Source organism: Microcebus murinus, chromosome 4 (genome assembly GCF_040939455.1).
Source record: "Microcebus murinus isolate Inina chromosome 4, M.murinus_Inina_mat1.0, whole genome shotgun sequence".
Taxonomy (NCBI): domain Eukaryota; kingdom Metazoa; phylum Chordata; class Mammalia; order Primates; family Cheirogaleidae; genus Microcebus; species Microcebus murinus.
This window is the reverse complement of record NC_134107.1, coordinates 100,367,633-100,392,360: the sequence shown is the minus strand read 5'-3', so window position 1 is coordinate 100,392,360 and position 24,728 is coordinate 100,367,633. Positions and strand designations below refer to the sequence as shown.

The window sequence follows — 24,728 nt, the reverse complement described above, 5'->3', positions numbered from 1 at the left end:
TTCTCCGTGCCACCTATTTTAAAGAAAACATATTTTAATATTGAAAATTCATGATAACTTCTAGATTGGCTATTCTAAAATGATATAGAAACGGTTTGATTAAACCCACCATTCAGATTGCCTCTAGTAAGGTCAGCAAGAAAATAATCTGTTCCGCTTGCAGATTAGAAGAGTGTCTGTATCTCCTTTTTATTTGTCTGTAGTGCGTCTGTGCAGAGTGCCTGAGAATACAACATTCCCATTTTACACCTGGTTAAACCAGAACCCAGGGAGTACGAAGGGCTCGGTATCATGCTGCGATATGGCCAACAACACGCCAGGGCTGTCTGGAAGAGACCAGACTGGAAGTTTAATTAAGCAGGAAGAGTTTGGTGGCAGCAGACTAAGGTTCAACTACAGAGGCGTAATTTACAAGAGAGGAGCAAGTCTAAGCAAATAAGTAGGGTTTCAAATTCTAAACGCAGGTGATAAATGTGGATATATGAACAAGCAAAGCTGGAAATCAGTCTTAGGGATGGGAGATTTTCCCTTTGCTTCGTTTTATGCTGTTTGCTGGCACAGGTGGCTTTGAGGTCAGGATCATCATACTCACATAGAAGTCCAGAGATGAATCCGGTGCCTCAATGAGACAACAGAGATACAAGGATGGTCTCTGAGTTGATCCTATTTAAGTGGCATGCTAAAACTGAACTTAGCGTTTCTAAGTTCCTTGCACAATTTCTTCCATACAATTATGAAATGGGTTGCAGTATTTGAAAAGACTTTCTCTTATCTTGGTGAAATGGTTTCAAGAAAGATGGGAGTATTTAATTCTAAAAAGGATACTGATAACACCACAAATAGAAAAAAAAAACTTTCTAGAAAGCTTTTTTCCCTCCAAGCAAATGATTTTTAAATTACTTTTGTAAATGCTTGCATAATCAGTATAAGGAATATGGAGGTATTAGGAAAACACAGCAGGTATTTCACAATACTTAGAAGTACAACATACTTCTCTAGGAAGAGACAAAGAGCATGTATCTAGGTAAAAATAAAATTAAAGCCAAATCTAAAAATTAGTTAATCTCTTCCCTCAAACAAATACCTAAAAAGATTTTCTAGAACAGTGGCAGTCAATATCACCTTCGGATGTTGAGATAACATCCATCCTAACTGCAAAGGGATGGGGAAGAATTTTTACTGAGTGGCTGCTTTGTGCTTTGGGTTGTTTACATTCCACATTTAAACTTCCCAATAACTTCATAACTAAGGAAATGTTATTTCCATGTTGCAGAGGAAGAGGCCATGGTTTGAGAGGTTAGGCGACTTACTCGACATCACACAATCAGTCATCACAACAGAGCCAAGATCCCCCAGCCTGAGTTCTTTGCACTACCGTGCATTACGCCCTCCACAGCCTTACCTGAGTGGATTTCACTGTATTTGAAGAAAATCTGGATTTGAACATAGTTTGACAATTAATTATTCAATAAACTGGGCTACAGTTTTTTGCCTTGTGACTAGCAAGGAAAATTGATTCCATTTATTGTATGCCCAAGAAACGGAAATTTGGCAGGGTATTTTTGGGCTGAGAAAGTACTTCCTCTCTTTAGCCCACCTCCCTAAAGCTTTTGGTTCTAATAGGATTGATTAATACAAGGTGGTTTGAGGACCCAGAGTTTAAATATATTTGACTCTGTCTCCATTTATTGTTGTTGTTGTTGTCGTGTCAATTCATATTGACGGACATAGATTTTTTTTTAAGTCCAATGTGCCATTTTTACTCATTCTTGTAAGCAGACTTCCCTTTTTACATTCATACAGATATTCCATGTCCACATCTAACTTTGTATTCTCCACAGCAAGGGGCCACTGAACTTTATCTGTAATGGACCAAAGAGCAAATATTTTAGGCTTTGTGAGCCATTTGATCTCTGTTGCAACCACTCAACTCAGCTGTGGTAGTAAACAAAGCAGCTGTAGACAAGAGTAAACAAATGGGTGTGATTTTATTCCAATAAAAGAGAGGGCAGGCTGGATTTGGCTCAAGGGTATAGATCGCTGACCCTGATCTAGAATAAAGAAGTTTGTCTACCAACAAAAATTAAAAAGCAACCTAGATCCCCCTCTCTATCACAAAGTTCTTTGCCAGTATAAAGCAGAACATGGAAAAGTGATAAAGCTCACGTGAGGTGTGAGATACAATTTACATGCAAAGACTACTGCATCAATATAGAGTATACAATTGATGAATTTTGACAGGTCTAACATTCATAAAACAACCATGACCATCAAAATACAGGGCATCTTCGTCACCCCCAAAAGCTTCCTTGAATTCCTTTGCAGTTCATCTCTCCTTTTGGTTCTGGCCCTAGATAACCACTGGTCTGCTTTTGCCTCTATAGATTAGTGTGAATTTTCTATAGTTTTATGTAAATGGAACCAAATAGTATGTCTTTCATGTCTGGTTTCTTTCATTCCATATAATGATTTTGAGACTCATCCGTGTTGTTGCAGTTTGTTCCTTTTCATCGCTGAGTAGTATTTCATTGTAGTATGGAATCATTTATCCATTCACCAGTTGATGGACATTGGAGTTATTCCCAGTTCTTTGTTATGGTGAATAATGTCAACATTAGTGTATACAGCTTTGTGTGGACATATGTCTTCTTTTCTCTTTGGTAGACTGTAGGAGTAGAATTGCTAGCTCATGTGTTAAATGCATATTCAACTTTATAAGAAACACATATCCAAGGTTGTTGACCATTTTACATTCCCACTGAGCATTCTTCATAGTCTTTTCAAAACTTGTTATCTGTCAGTCTGTTTAATTTTAGCCATTCTATTCGGTATGTAGTCGTATCTCATTGTGATTTTAATTTACTGATGACTGATTTGAGCATCGTTTCATGTATTTATTGACTATTTGTATATCTTATTCTGTGAAATGTTTGTTTAAATCTTTTTCTTTTTTATTATGCTGTTTGTCTCATTATTATTGAGTTATAAGAAAGTTTTGTATGTACCAAATATAAATCTGTCATATTGTATGTATTGCAAATATTTTCTCTCAATTCCTTATGTATATATTTATTTTCTTAATGGTGACTTTTAAAGAGCAAACATTTTAAATTTTGAGCAAGTCCAATTTATCAATTTTTTTTCTTTTGGTTCTTTGTTTTTGTGTCTTATCTTTGTTATCTTTGCCCACCCCCAGAGTTGTAAAGATTTTCAACTATGTTTCCTTCTAGAAGATTTAGAGTTTTAGTTTTTATATTAATGTCCATTATTTACTTTGAGTTAATTGTTTTGTGTTTGACGTTAGATAAGGGTCAGTATTCATTCTTTTCTGTATAGTCCTCCAATTGTTCTAGCACCATTTATTGAAATGACTTTTCCTCCCATTGAGTTGCCTTGGCACTTTTGTCAAAAAATCAATTGACTGTATCAGTATGGGTCTATTTTTGGACTCTATTCTGTTCCATTGATCTGTTTGTCCATCCTTTTCCCTAATACCACACTGTCTTTATTACTGTACCCGTATAGTAAATCTTGAAATAAAGTTGTATTAAATCTCCATTCTTTTTAAATTACTTTGAAAATTCTAGAAACTGTATTTCCATATAGATTTTAAAATTAAGACATCAATTTCTACAGAAAACAAAAACAAAAACAAAATGCCAAAACTTTGGTTGGAACCACTTTGAATAAATAGCTCAATTTGAGTAGAATTGACATCTTAATAATACTGGAGTCTTCTAGTCTATGAACCTGGTATATCTCTGCATTTTTGTAGATTTTTTAACTTACCGCAGCAATAGTTTGCTATTTTCACTATAAAGGTCTTATATTTTGTATTATTTCCTAGAACTGCTGTAACAGATTACCATAACCTGAGTCATTTAAAACAACAGAAATTTATTTTCACAGTTTAGGAAGCCAAAAGTCCAAAGTCAAGGTGTTGTCAGGGTTGATTCTTTCTGGAGGCTCCAAGGGAGAACCTATTCCATGCCTTTCTCCTAAATTCTGGTATCTGCCAGCAATCCTTGGGCATCTTTGCCTTGTAGACACATCATTGCAATCTCTGCTTCTCCCTTCACTTGTTCACATGGTCTCCTTCTGTGTTTCATTGTCTTCTTCTTTTCTGTCTCTTATAAGGACACTGTAATTGGATTTGGGGCCCACCCTTATCCAAGATGGTCTCATCGCAAGATCCTTACATACATTAATTACATCTGCAAAAACCTTTTATTAAAAAAAAAAAAAAGTACTATTCTGAGGTTCCAAGTAGACATATCTTTTGGAAGCCACAATTCAACTCATTCATATTTTTGAAAATTTTATTTCTAAGTGTTTTATGTTTTATGATGCTATTACAAGTGGATTTTTTTCTATTTCATTTCCTATTATGTGCTTCTAGTATATAAAAATATAATTGACTTGTCCATATTAATCTTACATCTTGTGATTTTACTAAACGGAGTTATTAATTCTACTCCTTGTTATGTAGATTCCTTTAAGATTTTCTACTTGCATAAACAACCACACTACTTACAAATAGAGGCAATTTTACCTCTTTCTCTATTTATGCCTTTTATTTTTCTTGCTTTATTACAATGCCTAAGATGTCTAGTGCAATGTTGAATAGAAGTGGTAAGAGCAGGCACCTTTGCCTATTTGCAGTCTTAGAGGAAATCCATTTTGTAGTTCACCATTAACTATGATGTTAACAATAGATTTTTTTGTAGAAAGCCATTTATCAGATTGAGAAAATATCCTCTATTCTTATATGCTGAGAAGTGTTTTTGTTTATCATGAATGTTTAGTTTTATCAACTAATTTTTCTGCATGTATTGAAATGTTGATATGGTTTTTCTCATTTATTTCATTGAAATAGTGAATTCCATTGATTGATTTTAAAATATAAAACCAATCTTATGTTTCTGGAATAAACCTTAAGTGATCATGATTTTTTTTTTTTTTTTGGTATGCTCCTAGACTTGATTAAAATTTTGTTCTAGATTTTTACATCTATGTTCATGTAAGATATTGGTTTGTAATTGTCATGTAATTTATTTGCCTGATTTGGCTTTTAAAAAAAGAGGTTGGGAAGTATTCCCTCTTCCTCAATTTTCTGAAAGAACTTGATTAGTGCCATTTTTTTTTACTTGAATATTTGATAGAAATCACCAGTGATACCATTTGGATCTAGAATTTTCTCTGGGAAAAAATTTCTCTGAGAAGAATCTTCCCAGACATTTCTCTGGAAAAAAAATCTTCTCTTGGAAGATTTAGATAATGAACTGAATTGCTCTAATAAATATAGTGCTATTTAGGTTTTCTGTTTTTGTCTGTGTCAGTTTTAGTAAGTTATATTTTTCAAGGAATTTGTCCATTTTAGCTAAGTTACTAACCTTCTTATTTTTTTATATATCTAGCCTAGAAATTGTCTCCTCTGTGAAACCTTCCCTGACACTTCTGACAGAAGTGATTTCTCATCCTTTGTTTAACTCTTTCACCCGGTACCATTTGTACTGTCTACCTGCTATTGAGGTATGTTCATATGTCCCTTCCTGTACTAACTGAAGGGCCCTGAAGCTCAATGGCTGCATCCTGTGTATCTTTGAGTCTCTGCCACCTTGTGTGGTGACTGGCACATAATAGATTACCACTCTCTCAAACATTTAAGTAACCAAATTATTCTACTTAGCATTGTCTCATTGATAGTCACACACTTATATTTCTCACTTTCTCAGTAGGTTATGAGCATCTTTCACAACAATGGCATATATTATTTAATGTTCATATTCCTCATATGTCTCATATCTAGAATAAACTTTTTAAATGGTTAAACTGAGTATATTTTCCAGTCAGTACAGCAGATCAGTTTTCTATGGACTCAGAGAAGGGAGGTTAAATGGAAATCTGGAAAGCGTGCATCAATAAAGGGAAATAGGAGAGGCAACATTGCTGAGTGCTCACTAAGTGCCAGACCTGGGATAAATATATCCCATTTTTCATTTAGCCCCCCAAATAAGTAGGCATAAAGATATTATTATCCCCATTTTACAGATCAAGAATCTGAGGTTCAGGAAGGTTATATACTTTGCCTGAGTTCACAGAGTTATTAAGTAGTAGATTTGTGTTTCAAATCCATATTCAGTAATTCCATTATCCACATTCTTGGTTTCTGTTGTCCTTTTGTCCATTCAGTTGTCTATAAGACGCTTGATGGATTTTCCTAAGTTGCCTTTAAACTTTGCTAGAGTAGAACATTCTGTGGTTCCTCTAATTGAGTGTTCCAAGTCCCTCTGAAAGTTTAGAAATTTCGAAAGTGTTCCCTGGATATTTGTTCTGCCTCTAGCGTGAAAAATACAGAAGGAGCGTTAAATATCCAAAATAGACTCTGTTCTCAAAGTAGGCTACGTAATTCCCTGTTGTCTTCCCACTATTCTATGTCAGCCTTGACATTCTTTGGATGGTATCAGAAGCTACCATTATGGTTGTGGTTAATTGGGAACATCGTTGGTTCTTGAGTTCCTACTCAGTATTAAGTGAAGTCAAGCGGCCAAGGCCATGATAATGATAACAATCTCCAATAGCTTGGTGTGAAAGGAGAGGATCTTTACTTACAGCTGATCTTACATTTGTATATGTTACATATTGGTCCTATTTAGAAATGTCTGTGGGCTAATTTATGCAAGACACGTTTCTTACTGTGCATTGATAGAGGCTATGCGAAACACCAGACCCGATCATATAACCTCTCTGCTGCTGCTAACTCAGAAATTTCTCCCTTTAGGATCTTTTCTCTCACAACACAACTGTACTCTGCAAGACCGAGTATAGGTCCTCGATCTAGACCTAGATCTAGGTCACCCTATGCTTACTAGGTTTTTCCCAATTAGAAATGTAACTAATATTCCATTTTACATATGCACCTCAGTCAAAAAAACTAGGAAAGAAATCAAGATTAAAGTTTTTCTATGATTCCAGTCTATCAATTGAAACCAGATGTTTCTGAAGTCTTCCCAAGGTCAAGAAGAAAGAGTAATAGCATTTTGTGTATTTGTTTGTGTATAGTACTGTGGACAGGATCACGGAGGAGAGGACTTAGTTCACACCGCTCTGTCCCTTTGGCCTGCCATGATGTCAGTAATGCCTTCATGTATTATAAGCACCAGACAAGAGAGCTGGATCAATTCTCTCTATTGATATTCTAGCCTCGCTTGGAATGACTCCCTTAGGCATCCACAGCTCTAGGTTCTTTCTAAGAAATAAAGCAAGTACTCTTAGATCTGTTCATAATAGGGACAAAAAGTCTAAAAACCTTCCCTGCCTTTTGTGCTTCAGAAATCAACATAGGGATCTTCCCCACTTTTAGGTTGTAGATGCAGCGTTCTTGTGGTCTGTGCATCAAACTCTTTGAGAGAAGGACACTGTTGAGACTTACAGTTAATTAATAATGTTTATTCATTCAAGCTTGGGTCAGATGACATTCCATATGGAGATAACACAGAAGAGGGTGGAATAAATACATGACCCCTTGGAAGGTGTTTTCAGTTGAGGATTTTTTCTGAGTAGCCACTTGGTATCAAGGGAAATTCCAGGAATAGTAGGAGCTGGGAAGAAAGGAAGGGCAGGATACCACTTTTTTCTTCCCACCCAACAGGGTGCATAGGCAAAAGCACAGTACATATGAGAACTGCCTTCTAAAAACTTATGGAATGAATGGATGGGTGTTAAATTCTGGACTTTCTTACATGGTAGCTTCAAATTGTAAATTTGTTCCAGCTGGATGCCACAGAAGGCCAGGAAATATCTTTCTATTACATCCTAGAAGCTGAGTGTATGTTCTACACTGCCTGGTTAGGAAGAGCCTCTGGCAGTTCCATTTTTCCAGAGGCAAAACGATGGCTGCAACTGGAGCACTCTTTTGGGTTCCAACGAAGAACCTATATTGCCTAAGGAAACAATGTTTCCTCTTACAAGGTACAGTCTTGGCTCCTCTGCTGTGAAGAGGGCTGTTCCTGGAAATGTGCTCCAGAGACCTTCCTATTTAAGCAGGATGCAAATTGCATTGTTGCGTAATCCCCCTGCAGAGGCCCTGTGAAAAGAGTGAGTTGGGACAGATACAGCAAGATATTAGGGCAGATTTCCCCCATTATTCTTGCTGCATGACACAGAAGGGAACTTGATTTCAACAAGATGACCCAATTCTTAGCATGCTTCTCTATCCCCTTTTACCCATAACTCTTCCAACTTTGGTTCAAATTGTGCGGAGAAACAATAAAATGAAAAAAGATAAACTGCCTAGTTAATAATAAAATGGCATTTAATTAAACCTAAGCTTGCAAATTCATGAAAAAAGAAAAAAAAGCTCTGTGTTTAAACCTCAGGGCAGCATAGCATGCCACTGTCCTTTGCAGATTTGAGTGGATTTCATTTGTACACTGGAAGTAGATATTTTTCATATTGTTAATAATTACTCTACTAAGTTGTACACTCAGCATTCGGCATCATAATAGCCTTGTTTAGTCACGGGGTTTTCATTTTCTTTCTGTAGTTCTTTAAAGCTCATTTCTGAGTGGTGGTTCACATAAGCTTTCCGTTTTAAATAACACAATCCGTTTATTTCACTGGCATCTTTATTTGCTTAAAGTGAAGAATCAAATTGTGTTGCAAATAAGTCAATCCTTTCTTTCCTTTTACAAAACAAAACAAAACAGAAAACCTGTGGATGCTAAAAATATATGAACTGAAGGAAATAGAAATTCCAATAGTTCCACTAGTCTTTTATGAACTCAGTTGTTAGAGTCAGTAGAACTAAATCTGTAGGGAAAAAAGAGGAAGGAAATGGAAAAGGTGTTTTTAGAGCTTTTAGTTTAAGACACTTCAGTATCCCCTTTTCTGTTTTTTTGCCACTACCCTGACCCATCCCTGCCCACCATCAGAAATGATCCCACAGGGCAGCTCAGAAGCTGCAGGGAGAGCAAGAGTGAGGCTCTGAGTTATTCTTCCCCAGTGAGCTCCAGTAAGCTCCAGGTAGAAAAATGCTGCGTGGAGAACCTTTTTGGATTTATAAAATTTAGTCAGAGAAACATAAATTGCATCTGTGATCCTGAAACTTTGATAAGTAAAGAATTTTCTGCATGTTAAAAACAAACAAAATTTTCCTACCTCTTTCAAGGTAGGAAAGAAAGGAGGGACTATTTTCCAATTGGAGGGACATTGGAGGGACTATTTGCCAAAAGTCTTGGTGGTTTTCAAAGATGGCTGGCTAAATCATAAGAGAATGAGAATAGGTTTACGTAGTACTGAGTCCAGCATTGTGTGTAAAGCACAGATTTCAGTGTAAAAAATCTGTTGCCTGAAAACCTTGCAAAGCATGTCATCGTCTCTGTTCTTCACTACATAGATATCCAACATGGGCGCCCAGTTCTTCAAAAAAGTATTTTTAGAAAATAACAAAAGTATAATCAACATAGTCCTAAAGAAGAAAAGCTCTTCATTTTTATTTTCATTTCCTTTCACTTTTACATTTAAGAGTTCAGATAACATTTCAGTAGAGAAATGTGGAGAAGGGTAAAGGGAAATCAATAATGTTATTCTGTGACTTTTCCCAGGAGGGAAGCTGTGTTAATCGAGAATGGCTTGCTTGGCTATATATCAAGTCCGAAGAGAGAGCAGGAGTTGATTTTGAAACAGATTTCCCAGCTAAACTGGAGAGATATAAATATATATATATCTATCATAAAACATATATACATACACACTATACATATAGACACATACACATATACACATACATAATTTGTACTAGAATAGTGTGTATGTGTATAAAACACATTATTATATACATTTTAATATATGTTAAATATATTTTATATATAAAAATGTGTGTATACATATACACACAAATTTAAAAAGTAGATAAGAATAATTTCTTTAGCTAATTAGTAATGCTAGGCAAAAACTCTTCCAATACTATTTCATATATATTGATCTGGGATCATTTTATATCTTAAGTTTCTCTTAAAACTTTCTTGTCTTCTAAAGAAGAAACTTGATGTGCAAAAGCCTAAAAGTGACACACAATGGAATGGATCCAGATTTCCTGACCCAAGGCCAGTGGAAATGTCTGACTATAGGAAATCTTCTAAGGAGTCTCTCTAGGTCATTGACAGAGTAACTTTCTCTAAGAATAAACTTTATAGACATTCTTAGCAGGTCTGATTTCAGCAGGGATCATGACAGCAAATTGGCCCAAAGACTACACAGTTTCACTGGGCTGAGGCACCATGTTCATTGGAAATACTGGTCATTTTTTTTGTGTGTGTGTGACAAATTCAGACAATTTGGGTGGGAGTCAGGATACCTGGGTATGGGGTCTGACTTCATCTTTACAGTGTGACCTTGAGTGCATTATCTGTCCTTTCTGGACTTTAGTTTCCTTTTCTATGAAATGGGATGAATAAAATTCTTTTCTCTTTCCAACAATATGCTTTTTTATTGCCCAAGAATATTGTCAAAATGCCTTTGTTCCACTCAAATATCAGGAGATGTGTAGCTAGCTAAATGGGAATGCCCTTTTCATGACCCAGTCTGCCGTGGTTCATTCCACCATGCTGAGACCCTTGCTTCTCTTGTTTTGTATATTCAGACTCTAAATTGTTTTCAACATGAGCTAAAATGGTCTCTGTTTATTTCCTAATCCAAATTCTATCTATATCATAACTGTTAAGAAATATTCTTGTAAGAGAATGAAATCTAGACCAACCAGAAGGACTATGCAATTCTAGAATTTCCCTGGAGGGAACTTGAGAGTTCAGCTAGCCAAGTCCTCTCATTTTATAGTTGATGGGGCTAAGGGGCTGAGAGATGAAATGTCTTGTCCAAGGTCACCATGACAAAGCTAAGTGGAGAACCCATGTCTCTTAACTTTCAGTTCTATATTCCTTCTATTGGGTCATTATAACCAGAAATAGAAACTGAAGTTCAAGTAAGGAGACCAGACAAGAATATGTCAGCCTTTGGTTTTCCCCAGGGCCAGATTCCAATGCTGTGTGCATAACTCAGCTGGCAAAACTTTCTTCTTTGCCCCCTTCCTGTCCCATAAGACCCAACCCCGGATCTGGATCTAATTGAACTCTCACTTTTCCTTGTTTATTTTGGACATGGTTACACTTTGCACTTTATCTTATAGCTCTTAAATTTTATCCTCAAGTTGACTTAACTCATATTGTATTCAACATTTACTGAGAGTTTACATTGTGCCAGTCATTATCTAATGGGCTGCAATTGCAGGGGGATATATCATGATCACAATCAAGTGCAGCATGTCCTGGGTAAGATGCATCTACAGTGTTGAGCGGGGAAGGGGAGGCTGAGATCAGCCAAATGAGTTAAAGAAGATGGAGCAGATCTGCTAATAATTCTCCTGCATTCTCTCTCTGTCTCCTTTCTTATCAGGGTAGAGAAGTTCATGTTATGCATTGGTATTTTCCAGGTTAATCTTTCCCTCTTTTCAACAGAAGACAAATAATATGTGGGATTCTTCCTTCATCTCTACGCCCTGCCTCAGTCTTCAGACACTTCACCAGTTCTCTATGAATTTTCTGAACAAAACTGCTTTCCCAATACTTCAGTTCGTCCTTACTGCACTGTGGAAAGCAAGTCAACAGGGCTCAGAAAGATATATCTGTGTGTGTAGATTAGTTGGGGTAAGGATATCACTCACCAATGATTTCCTCCCCTAGTTTGATCTCCGAATCTGTTTTCTCTGTTTACTTTGTTTTTAAAAAGACATTGACAGGCAGACCCCTAAATGTTTACTACAAGCACCCAAAGCACTGTTAACATTTTAAAGAGAATCTGAACACCAGCCAGAGTTTCATTTTATTTTCAAAGTACTTTTCCTCCTTCCTTGCCTTAGAACTTTTCTCACTTTTTCATAAATTATAAGATGTGGATTTCAGGTAAGTAAGCTCATGACAGGCAAGGAAAATCATCAATTAAAGATTGCTTATCTGTGCTCAGTCAGCTGATTGGTCTGTGCTCCATAACAATACAGCCCTGGATTATATGAAATTCCCAGAGAATAAACAGAATAAACTTGCAAACCACCATAGTATGGCGGGCACAGTGTTAAGCATCAGTAGACTCGAGTTCATTTATTTTTATTTTTTTATTTCAGCATATTAAGGGGGTACAAATGTTAAGGTTATGTATATTGCCCATGCCACCCCCCCCCAGACTCAAAATCAACACGTGCTCATCCAGTGCATATAAGTACCATACAGAGCTAAGCATGTAGACCCATGGGCTCAAACATGGAGCAGTCCAGAATTGATTTCATAGTTATAACATCACAGTGACTCTTTAAAGGGTTAAGGATGTCAAAAATTTTTACTTAACTCTCACGGATGTTGCAGGGCAGGTTGGTTGCAAACTATAGTCGGTCTGCAGTGTGCTAGCCACTGCCATGGAGCATGCAGTCCAGCAGTCATGAGGGGCAAAGCAGCAGGCCCCAGAGGGCAAACCTGGGATCCTTTGGCACAATTCTCTCTGGTATTTATGTCATTGCTATTTGTAGTATGGAGAGACTCCTTGAAAAGTATCAAATATGCCCCAATTTAAAATCTCCGAGGTAGCAGTTTCCACCTTTAAAATATTCTTCAACTCCCCTGCCCCACCCACCACCTTCCCATACCCACCCCCAGTGCTCTCTGTTCCTTGCTCTTTTAATCTCAGCAGGAATCCGGACACCACCGCTGCATCTTGGACCCCAAAATATGCCTCAAAATATGTCTGTGTCCTTTTAATTTTATTAATTCTGCACACTCAGCACTTTTGAAACTCTTATCTCTTTTACAAATGTTCAAGTGAATTTAATCGCATCAGGTTGGAAACTCTTCCTTACTGTGCTGTCATTAGTTAATAATGGGGGAAACCAAGATGCAAGGGTATGATTATTGTTAATGACACCTCAGATTTATACAAACCCACTCTTTGAATGAATTCGAGGCAGTTCATACGTATTAGCTCCTTTTCCCTCACAGCAGCTGGGTTGAGAGACTTAGATTCTATTCTTGGTGCTATGGCAACCTTCTTGGGAAAAGTATGTCGTCATTTCCCACCCATGAAATGGGAATAATGATATGAGGATATTTGCTTCTCCCTCTCCTTATCCTAAACCTTTAGACTCTAAATAGCTAAAATAATTTTAAAAATCCGAAAGCCTGAAACTGAAGTGGATCTTGACTTTTCGAACATTAATGGAAAATTGAGAGATAATATTATAAGTTTGGCTGGAAACCCTGAAATCTGAATTGTAATCCAATCTCTCCTTAGTGATGGGTCATTGGCTTGGCTACCTCTCTGCCTATTTATTGTAAAATTCTTAGAGTGCTATAAAGGGGCCCAATCTTCTAAAAAGCATTAATTTGGTCAGTGAAGATATTTCTAGGAGCCCTGGCATCAATAAGACTGGATTTGAGATGAGAACAATCTTGGCTTCTAAAACTTTACCCTTCCCCCACCTCTCTCCTCTCCCTCAACAACTCCAGATCGAATCCTTGGCCGTATCTGTGGTTGAATATCATCTCTAGACTCTTGGTGTAGCAATCTCAGTCATCTTCAAAAGTCCCAGGGGCAAAAATATGCCTCTTTGCTTGCCAGCCTAAACCTAATGACTGAATGGCAGGGAATCTAGACTGAAATAGCACTTGGCTCTTGGATGACACCCTTCAGCCAAGAATAATGATTTTTATAATGTCAGGCTCAATCCTCTTAGTACACAGGTAATGGGCATCTCACCTTTTGGAGGGGCATGGTCTCTCTCTCTCTCTCTCACTCAGTTTACCTATTTTTATGCATAAGCAGGTGCTTTTCTCTTTCACTTTGCTATACCCTAAAGGCTGCTGAAATGTACCTGCTACAAATGGTAGAGGCAGGCCCCAATGCAATCAATAGACTATAGATTACCTTCCAGAAAGCTGCATAAACTACATGGGCTCATCAGATAAGCACCAGCCCTTCTAGGGAGTTAGGCTGGAAGCCAGGAAAAGTCCTGTGAAACCCACCTAATGAGGTATAAAGAGGAAACAGAATTATTTTATATATTCATATCTATAAATATTATTAAATACATATTCTGAAGAATTATCTAAGCATCGATTTCCCCAATATCCTAAAAGGCTAGCAAAAGCAAAATTTTTTTACTAGGCAAAAATCCAAGTATTTAGCTTGACACTACTCAGACTGATACTTGGAAATGGTGTGCATTTTGGGTATAAAATCTGCCAGATGATTCCTTTTGAGACCACTTGAGCTACAGAGTACCTGTAATATACACTGCTCCCTACTGGTTCACAGTCTCACTGCTTTAGAAAAAGGGCTTTGCTGACCACCAGTATATAAGTAAGCTTCCTCTTCCTCATCCTCCTGTGATGAGTAGTAAGGAATATTTTTGCTAATTAGTGAGAGACTCTTGCTGAGGGGATTTAGGTAGTCTACATCTTAACGAAAGTTTGAGTAGAATGACTATGGTTGCCCATCCAGCTTTGCCTTGAGAAATGCCATCAACCCTAACAGGATAGTTATAGAAACTGTGTTCTGGGTTGATACAATGAAAATTATCCCAGCCTAGTGAAGATAGTATCATATTTGTAACCAAATGCAGTGGCGTCAACACTCTGAATGTGCGTGAATGCCAGTTAGAAGAGAGTGAACACCACGGTATTCCCCTTGCCTGCCTCTACTCAAAGACAAGAGCTACTAAATGCAGAATGAGATAGAAGCCAGCCTGCCAGGGACAGCCATCATACACACTTAAATATTCTCTCCTTGGGCAAAATAGGGAATTATCTACTCTTTCTGTAGAAGACATATTATGAAACCCCGGAGTCATTGAAGTCATATGGTCATGAACCATTTCCATCTTCTCAACCTCTTTATCTGAAATGAGGGCATCTAAGCTGGGTTGCTTATCTTGGATCTGGACTTACCCACACACTCCAAAGTGTAAGAGATCTCCCTCCCTGCTTGCAGCCCAGAATAGGCCTTCACGGCCACGTCACCCTGAACACTTTATCACTTGACACGACCTCCTAATCCGCAGGCTGGTGAGAGTTCAGACAGAGCTCGGCCGGTTTCGCACGGAAACAGCATGACTTCAGGACTTACAGCATGAACTAAACAGATCGATTTTCTATTTTTCAGAAGCACAAAACAAACATGGCTCATCAGTGGGACCTCAGCCAGAGTATAGTCTTAGAAAATAAGATGGCAATTCAACATTCATTCAATGCTACTTTTATGTGGCATTTTACTAAGCATTTTTCTAGGAGTTATTTAGACATGAACCCTGCTTTCTCAACAAGTTACAACCAAAACCATGTTAGCACAAAAATTTATTCAGAAACTGTTTGGTGAGCCCCTACCGTGTGCTAGATGCTATGCCTTGTACTGGGAATACAGAGGAGACCCTGTCACAGCCACTCGTCCTGACCTTGGAGTTGGGAGGTGGGAGTAGCATAGTATGCAGATGATGCCAATACTTCCTGCCATCACTTCCTATCATCCAGCTAAGGATATTATGCACAGTGCCGGGCATATAGTTAGGTACTCAGTAACCCATGTACTGGATAAAATCAGCAAAATGAAAGGAATGAATAAATGCTAAGATAGAGGAAGTACCGGTTGCTATGGGAATGCATAGGAGGAGAAACTAAACCAGTTGGAGGGGATTAACTGCAGAAAGTGCCATTTATGCTGAGATGGAAGGTAAAGAGGATGACGATGAGAAGGAAAGACCATGTGTGTGGAGTTAGACTGAGGTTCAAACCCTAGCCGTGCCACTCATGAGTTTGGGCAATTCTAACTATGCCAGGCCTTATTCTCTGTGTCTGTAAAACACTGAGGCTGTTTTGAGGAAGAAATGAGATATTAGTTATCTCTGTCTGACACATAGCAGACATCCGATGGTAGCTATTAGAGGTGTCACAGATAACAGAATTGCAACATTAAAAGAATAAAGGTAAGTAGTAAGGTTAACGACACAAATATGTTCAGGGATGGATAGCAATAATAAACTTAAAATTATGATGGAAACAAAAGAGAGGTATTAGAGTGTTTCTTAGTCCCTAAGCTCAGACAAGGGTGGAGGGAGGCAGTGACTTATGGGAGTTTGCCTCCCACTTCCAATCTATCCCAGAAGGCTTTTGTACTCAGCTCTTGGCTACAGAACCATGTGGCCCTGCCTATCCCATTCACAGTGTGGTGAGTATTTTTTTCAGATAATCAGATAATCTTAGGGTATTCTGGTTTAACTGCTCAGCATGGATGCTTGATACAGACTATACACGTGTGTGTGTGTGTGTGTGTGTGTGTGTGTGTTATTTTCCCTGTAAGTTCTTGTCTTAACTAGTTTTTATTGCTTTTACAATATTCACAAGTATACCAGATCCTTTCTTCTATTCTTCCGGCCATGTGTGTCAGACCCTTTCCTGCCACATTCCCATAGTTAGGTTACTAACACACACACACACACACACACACACACACACCCCTATTCCCTACTGGCTTCAGCTCTTTTCAGGTGAGCTGTTAGGAAATGCCCTGAGATAAATTAGATTGTCAGAGATATTCCTGCAATGGAGGGAGGACAAGGAGGAAGGTGCTAGCAGCTGACTTTTGTTTTTTGTTTTCAGATCATAACATGAGACAGGACATTAGGTGGGGGGGCAGAGAATGTCAAACTAGAGAGTGACAGAAGCCAAAGAAAGGAGATGGTGGTGGCCAAACGTGAAAGAAACTGCAAGATATAAAAACATTTTAGTTTGAAAGGGATAAAATTTGGGAAAGGGAGAACTAGAGGTGTTTAAGATTATGATGGGGTTGAGGGAAAGCAATTGATTGGGCCTTTGAAACCATGCCAGGAACCCAGAGCCAGGGGTAGTGGCAGAGGGGATGGCCAGGTAGGACAATTAAAACGGAAATCTGGCTCCTTACAGCACAGCATGGAGCGGGGCTACAGAATTTGCTGCAGTGGGAGGTGGGGCCAGTCTGGCACAGTCTGTGGGTTTGAAAGGAGCTGGGCGGGTTGGAGAATGCCAGTCAGCCTTTGTAGTTCCGAGCTCAGGGAGGGGGTGAAAAAATACTGAGCTTCAGGTCAGAAGCCTGGCTTGGGTGGCTTTTGGAGAAATCTCTCCTCTGCTCCCAAACTCTTCAAATGTGCTCATCACACCACTGGCCTCCAATCACAGCAGAACCACGTGTCCTGCAGCCCGCCCTCCAGGAGAGACTTCTTCGGCAGTGGTACCTGTTGGCTGACTCATGGGGTCCTTTCTCTTTTCTGTTCCCCAGAAAGCTGTAAACTGGGCTGAATACAATATCTTTGCATATTTTTCTCCACCCTTCCCACATTGCTTGCGTCTCCCAGACTCCTGGGGTTAATCCCCGGGACAACCTTGCTTTGAAAGAAAAAATGTGGTGAGCCTACTTGAAGATTTGGATGCCAGAGGCCTCCGTCTGTCCTACCTCAGCCAGAGCTAGACGGCCGGCTCAAGAAGGGCATTTACAGAGAAAGCAGCAGTAAGTTTTTGTTGTTGTTTGTTGGTTTGGTTCTTCTCCAGAATTAGGGTCCCTGGAAGCATGGGGTCTTTCTTCTTTTCCTTTCTTTTTTGTTTACTTTCTTTCTCAGCAAAAATAAATAATACCCTCCTCTTTTCCTGGGAGTGATTCATAAAAGCAAGGAAATTAGAAAATGCTTCTTCATCGCTGCTCATATCCTGGATTAAAGCTATGATCTGAGGTTGATCTGTGTGTGCCTATTCTCCACATTGTAATATTTTAAAATGTATCTGCATTTGTTCAAGTAATTTGTGCGGATGGCTCTTCTCCAGACTAAATGCTGTGTAACTGGCTGATGGACTGTCATTATGCTGAATTTGTCCCAGGACTCGCATAGATGTCTTCTTTGGGGATTTTTGTGCCTACTCGCTGCTTATGAAAAGGGAAGGATAGAAAGACTTTGGAGGGAGGGTGTGGTCCGGCTGATTCAGCTTCCTTCCCGGCCCATCACTGACTCCTTCTTCCTGCTCCTCCCTCTTCTCCCCTCCTACTCCAGCTCCTCAGATCCAACCTGAACTGGCTGTCAGTGAAATATCCTCCACCTCTCTCTTCTAGTACAGCCCGGGTTAGACTCTATCAGGTAGGAGACTGCTCCCCACGATCAAACTCATTACGTTTGTGCTCTCAGTATATTTTTGAACTTAGACCAGACAATAGCATCTATCCCTTCAGCGTCCCTCCTCCTGGCATTTTTAGCCAAGGTAGTAATAACAGCGACAAAACTGTATTTAGAAGCTCTCTAGCATATTTCATCTTCCGAGAGTCTTGCAGATGTTAACTAATTAATCTTCACAGCACTCCATACAAGAGAGGTAAATATTATTAACCATGATGGAAGATACATATGTATATGCTAAGGACAGCAAAATAGTTCACTTATTTATCATGGTTCACTTGATACAGTAACTGGTATTTTTAAAACACCCATCATAGATACAATAATTAGAGATGTGCTTTTGTTAACAAAGCCACTACCCACTTCTAGCGTACCCTTGGGTACTAAATAATTACCCACTTTGTGTGGTTATCTAGCTCACTAATTACCCACAGAAATTGGGGTCAGGTGTTAACTGCTTGAAATAAGTATCCTCCAAAGACATCGCTGAGTTGTATAGAGAAAATGATGTGTTCATAGCAAAACTTTTATAAGCTATATATTTGTATATCTTCGTAAGCAGAGTGAGTACAGACACGAGCAAATTAGCTTAGTATGTGAAAAGCATGCTGAACTGTTGTTGCCAATGTAGAGAGGTTTAAGAGAGTCTCAGAAAATCTCGCTCTCTGTTTACCTTTTCATTTTTGAAAATGGGTGCAGTGACATGATCCCTATAATCTGGCCTTCATATCCAAGTGCACTGAGACAATTGATTATTCTGGTTAGGAATGATTCATTTTGGTGGTATAGGGAGGCACCCAGTGATTCAAAGATTTTTTTTTTTGACAGCTCCACCCTTTATGATTATTCTAGCATGTTTCTTTTTTTCTTCATCAGCCTAGTGAAAACACTCTGTTAGCCAAATCTGAAAAAGATTCTAACCCAGTCACCAACTCCTGGCAACCACCTCTTTCCCCTTCCCAGTAATGACAAAAAGAAGAAAAAAAAAAAACTATTAAAAGAAATCCAACACTCTGACTGAGGGTCATTCTCTTCGCCTGTTTTTGTTCTCCTCCCCTCCCTCTCCTCTCCCTTCTTCCTCTCTGTATCTTCTTCCCATTTGTGCTTTTCCTGTTCCTTTTCCTTGGCATCCAGTCATGCTTGTGCAGGTCTCACAGTCAGAGACAAAGCACTATGTATGTCTGAAGTGAACACAAAGCAGCTACCTTTTAAAAACATTGACTTGGAGAAAACCTACATCCTCAGATACCTTTCTCTCCTTCCTAGCTAGTTACGGAATGTGGAATCATATTTAATACAGCACTGCCTGTTGTCTGCATGATTCTAGCCTGGGAAATTGGGTTAAGATGGCAATATATGCACTGTATGTATATATAGGTAAAGATCCTAATTTTGGGGGGGGGATACCTGCTTTAAAGGATCATCACATAGCATGGTTTTTAAAATGGGTTCCCACCGAAACGAAGCGAGATGCTCCCTCAGTCAACTCAAGGTGGCTTTCTTTTTTCTTGTGCCTCTTTTTTCATCATCTGAAATATCACTTATCATTAACGAGGGACTTTTGGCTGATCAATGAAATGTAGATGTATCTGTCGGACATTTGGGGAGAAAAATCCTTCAGGAATAAGAAAAAAAAATAACCTTTTGCAGTTGGAAGCATAGGGTTAGGATGAGCTTCAGTGACTGATGAGTTCACTTCAAAATCCAAGGGAATGTAGATGGTAAGTTAGTACATATTGCAAAAATAGTCGACGAGCAAAACCACGCCACTGGAGGTAAAGATTTTTAGCATTGCAGTCATAGCATGCCTGAGTAGAGTGTCCACGGATCTTAAATATAAATTTGAATTATTGCTCTTTTTTTCCCTCTAAGTGCCGATTTCAAAGAAATGTTTGGGCATTGTTGACTTTCTGTTCATAAAGAAAACCCACCAAGATTCGCAAAATGCATCACCTGCACTCATACACGCATGTGTGTTTTAAATTCCCCTAGGATGCGGAATCATTAGGCAGAGAACTGCGCTGTGTTCTCTCTTCTTTACTTCTTTCCCCCTTGTTTTTCTTTTTAGAAAACGTGATACCTGATCTCTGGGTCTAGCAGGCTGAGGATTTTTTTTTTTTTTTTGTATCTGTATAATACAATGTCTGGCCTTCCCCCTGACCCGCTGGTGTATTTTTGGTCTCATTAGTAGTCAGGGAGATGCCTTAGTGCATCCTGCGAGTCAGGGATGAGACACACTACAACAGAGAGAGGGAGCAAGCGCGAGAGGATCTTAGAAGAGAGGCTTGTCTCAAGCTTTGTATGTGGGAGCCTGGCGGGGCGGGGGAGCAGCCAGGAGAGCCAAGTGGATTCTCAGAAAAGGGGTGTGGGGGGGAAGCCATCGAGGAGCTAAAGGTGATTAGAGGGGGATATTGATTCTTTATTCTGCCAGAGATTTAAGCAGGCATGCAAGGAATCTGCACCATGGTTGGCAAAAGGAGACCCGTTGCCTCCTGTAACCAGACACTCGGGCTTTCCAGGAGCCCAGGGAGAGAGCCGAGAAGAAAGGGGGCAGTATGGTCTAGGAAAATCCAACTTGTCGCTGATTTGTGCCCGATGCTCGCTGTCCGTCAGCAGCCTCCCTTACAATCTTTTTTCTCTCTCTCCCTTTTTTTCCCTTGCCTTCTCCTTCTTCACTGAAGCCTAGGGGAGCCAGTAAAGATTAAATGTGCTTTCTCAAAGGCAGCCACTTCATGCTGCTATGTCGAAAGGGCCATTATTATTATTATTTTTTAATAGTAAAAGAAAAAGGGAGAGTGGTTGAGAGAGAAAGAGAGAGAGCAGCTAGGTGTGATGATGACGGACTGGCTTTTCTGAGAGGAAAAGGAAAAGGGAAGGGAGAGAGAAAGGAGAGACCCTGAGCTGCACGGAGGATTGTGCCCAAGAAGAACCTTCAGAGGTGAGAAAAAAAAAAGTTGTCTCGAAGGTGGGGGGTGCTAAACAGAACCTGTATAGAGGGAAAAGAGACATAATTTAGCTGTCTTGCTAACACGATTCTATTTTTAAGGGGGGGGAGGGGAGAGTCTGGAGCGCTGTTTTTAGTTGCATATGGAAATATATTAAAAATATTCAGCATTTTTACCAAGTGCTTGAGGCCCTCTGCAGTGTCTTCCTTGCTTTGTCATTCTCTCTGACTAGCCAGCCATCTACCTTGCTCAGGCCTGGAATAAAAGAAGCAGGAAAAAAAAAAAAAAAAAAAAAAACAAGAAAGAAAGAAAAAAGAAAGAAAGAAAGGAGAAGAAAAGAATTGAAAAAGGGTCATCTTCCGATCCACTTCCCCTCCCTTTCGGTTCATTTTTGGAGGTGGCACAGGAAGGCTCAGCTTCCAGCCAGATGGGGAAAAGCCACTGTCTATCAGGTACAGAACCAGTAGCTGTCTGCGAAGATGGAGGGGAATTGTGCTTCGGATTCCTCTGAAATATTGGCCAAAGGCTTCAAAGGGTCCGCAGCGGGAGGTGCAGGGGGAACGTACCTCCCCAGCCGGCACCCACCCCTTCCCGCTTCGTGTCTACCAAATGACAGCCTGGTGCTCGCTCCTGGTGATTTGGCCTTGACTTCAGCCAAGCAGCTGATGCAGAGGAGCACCCCCCCCCCGCCCCCCGTTTGCAGGACTGGCAAAGTGCACGCTACAGAAAGAAGGAAGAAATTTTTTAAAAAGCAGCTCTTGGGGAGGTTTCTCCCTCTTTTTTTTTTTTTTTTTTTAAATTTTAAGTGAATATTTTCCAAATTTGATCAGTCCCGGCCCCTCCCTCCACTCCCACCCAACTGCCTTTTTTTTTTTTCTCTCTCTCTCTCGTCAAAGCATAAACTACAGAGTTACAGTCTCTAGATTTGGTGTATCGCTTCCTGCCCCCGCCTCCCCTCCCCACCCCCGTTCTCCGTCCTCTATTGAAACACCTCGCCCAGCCTCGCGCTCTGGAGCTCACATTCCCCCGCGCTCCGCACGGTGCGACAGGCTGCGCTGCTGCCCGGCTCCGCTTCGGATGGGTGAGTGCAAAACGCTATTCGTATTCATACTTTCACAACCTCCAAACCCTTCTTCTCGGTCTTCTCCTTCTAAAAACCCGATTTCTATGATTTTGCATGCGGCATGCTTGCCCTGGGGGGGGGGGGGAGGAAGAGACGCCTCCTATTTTCTTTTCAGTCATTTGTGCAAGTGGCAAATTAAGGTTTTCGAAGAGACATTTCATCCTTATTGTAGATCATGGTTTTAAAGACGTGGGCGTTTCTGGGTCTATTCATATTATTTTCCATTTTAGTAAACTGTTTTGCCCAAAGCTTGAAAGAGTTTTCTCTGATAAACTCGTGATTGTATGTTCAGGTATGTATATGCGCCCCCAGATATTGCGTGCGTGTGTGTGTGTGTGTGTGTTCTATTCAGATGGAATCTAAATTTTGCGAAGGACAGAAGCTTAGAGAGTGAGGAAATGCCGTACCACCTGTTTGTTGTGTTTTAGCCATGAACCTTGAACAGAAATTCGCTGTCATTCTTGTTTTGCTTTGTTTTGTCTCGAGCAAGAAAAATGTGTTGCGCTCCTCTCAGTCCCTGAGACCCTAACTTGTGATGTTTACCGTTTAAATCCACGGGTTAGGCTCTTGGGAGCTGCGAGCCGTGCCTTTGCATCCTGGAAATTTGGTGCAACTTTATGCTTTAAAGCAAAAACAAAAGAAAAGAAAGTTTGTCTGGAGTGATTGAGCATACCTCCGAGGTTTTCATTGTTAGCTGGGATCAGGTGACCAGAGAGTGGCAGCTCCTGGATCTCTGGTAAAGTAGGTATATATTCTGTTATAATAGCGTGTTGGCTGCTATGTGTACGGATGTATATTATTGATGCCCGAGGCTTGTGGAACTCATCTACATGGTCTATTCCTTTGAGAGCAACACGCAGTACTATTCGAGCGTAACAAGAACAGCTCAGTACCTGGTGCTTGACCTCAGAACGTCTCAGCTGAAGTCCCAGCATGCCCCATGCCTCCAACTTTTAAACTCAACAGTTAATCTTAAAATTGTGCCCAATTAAAATGGGCATGTGAATGTATCAGATATTCAGTGTCCACACATGTGTATCGTATATGGCTAGACAGGGAACACACAGACACGGATAAAGGCGAGCCAATAGTTTGGGCTAAAATATTAATAGGTTAAAAATCCTACTCTTGCTATTCTATACAAAGGATCGGATTTATGGCATTAATGAAGGTTAAATTTGTACAATTTTGCAAGACTTTTTAAAAATAAAATAAAAGGAAGGACATCGCCTTCTTGCTTGGTATCTTTTAAAAAACGTTATACTCAGATTTAAGAGTAATAGGGGTTAGAAATGTATTTTCTAAATCTACAAATTGAAAGAAGCAACAACAGCACACATGCAATTACTGTATTCTCTAGGAGTAATCAGTGCCTACTGTTCTTCATTTAAAAACTGGGAAAATTTTATCAGAATTTAAATTGAATCCAAGAAAGTTATTTATAACACCAAACTGTAGATTTAAATTTGTCCTTCCTTAAGGTGATTGTTAGTGTTACCTAGTCTGTAGTTTTCTGGAGTTGTAACTTTTTATAACAGAAAAATTTCAGCAATTTAGGTCTGTCTCATAGTTGGGGAAGAGAAACAGTGACTTACCTTTCCTTTGTTGTAAAAAATTCCAATATACGAGTTCATTTAAACAATTTCAGTATTCTTGGGCCAACATTTCTCTTCTATTTTTGGAAGATATCTAAATCGACCCTGACTTAAAATGCTTCCTTCTTCTAAAGACTTTATGTTGGTTGTAACCTCATTTTATACATGTAGTCGAAGGTTAAGGAAACTGTTCTTTGCCTGTTGTGTTTTTTTAAGCGTTTATTACAATTTTAGTCATTGATTCCAAATCGCAGTCAGGAAACCATTTTGTATCAGAAAACTGAATTAAGAATATAAACTGTGCAACAATTGCACCATGTCTTTTGTTGAAACCTCTTATGTAGTTGTAATATTTAAACATTACTTTCCAGCCTTTGATAGCCTGAGTGTGCTTCAAAGAAAAGTTATTTGATTTTTTTGAGTCATCTTTAGTTCATATACAATGGATTAATGATTTCCCCCCACCTTAGCAGATGTGTATGCATAGGTATTTGGAAATTAAGGCAAGACATCCATTTAACTTATGCATCTATATTACCACATGATTCATATCAAATATTTGCAAAACGTTTGGTGCTTTTCGAAGTCGAAATATATCTGCAGTTTATTCTATGAAAACGGTGTGCATGGATCAATAAAAACATGCTAGCTGTAATTCTTCTGTGATTTTAAATGATAACGGGATAGTAATTTAATACAAGTGTTTCAGTTTGTATTTCAAGGCACTCTTGGTTTTTCACATGTTTTCAAGTGGATCGCTCGTGTTCTGAGGTTGCTATCATACAATTGATCACCCAGGCATTTAGGCGTGCACACAAGATTTTACATTTCAGCAG

General features: G+C 39.3%; 1 protein-coding gene and 1 long non-coding RNA gene across 3 annotated transcripts in view; both read left to right on the top strand.

Annotated features, from left to right (window-relative positions):
• The window catches only part of LOC105885175 (uncharacterized), a 434,201-nt gene that overhangs the window by 246,833 nt on the left and 162,640 nt on the right, over positions 1–24,728 (top strand). The gene's annotated exons all lie outside the window — the stretch shown is intronic.
• On the top strand, positions 302–9,778 carry BLID (BH3-like motif containing, cell death inducer). The gene is given in 3 exon segments (XM_012789831.2): positions 302–403; positions 7,750–7,908; positions 7,910–9,778. Coding segments are annotated over 3 exon segments (444 nt in total). The 3' UTR covers positions 8,093–9,778.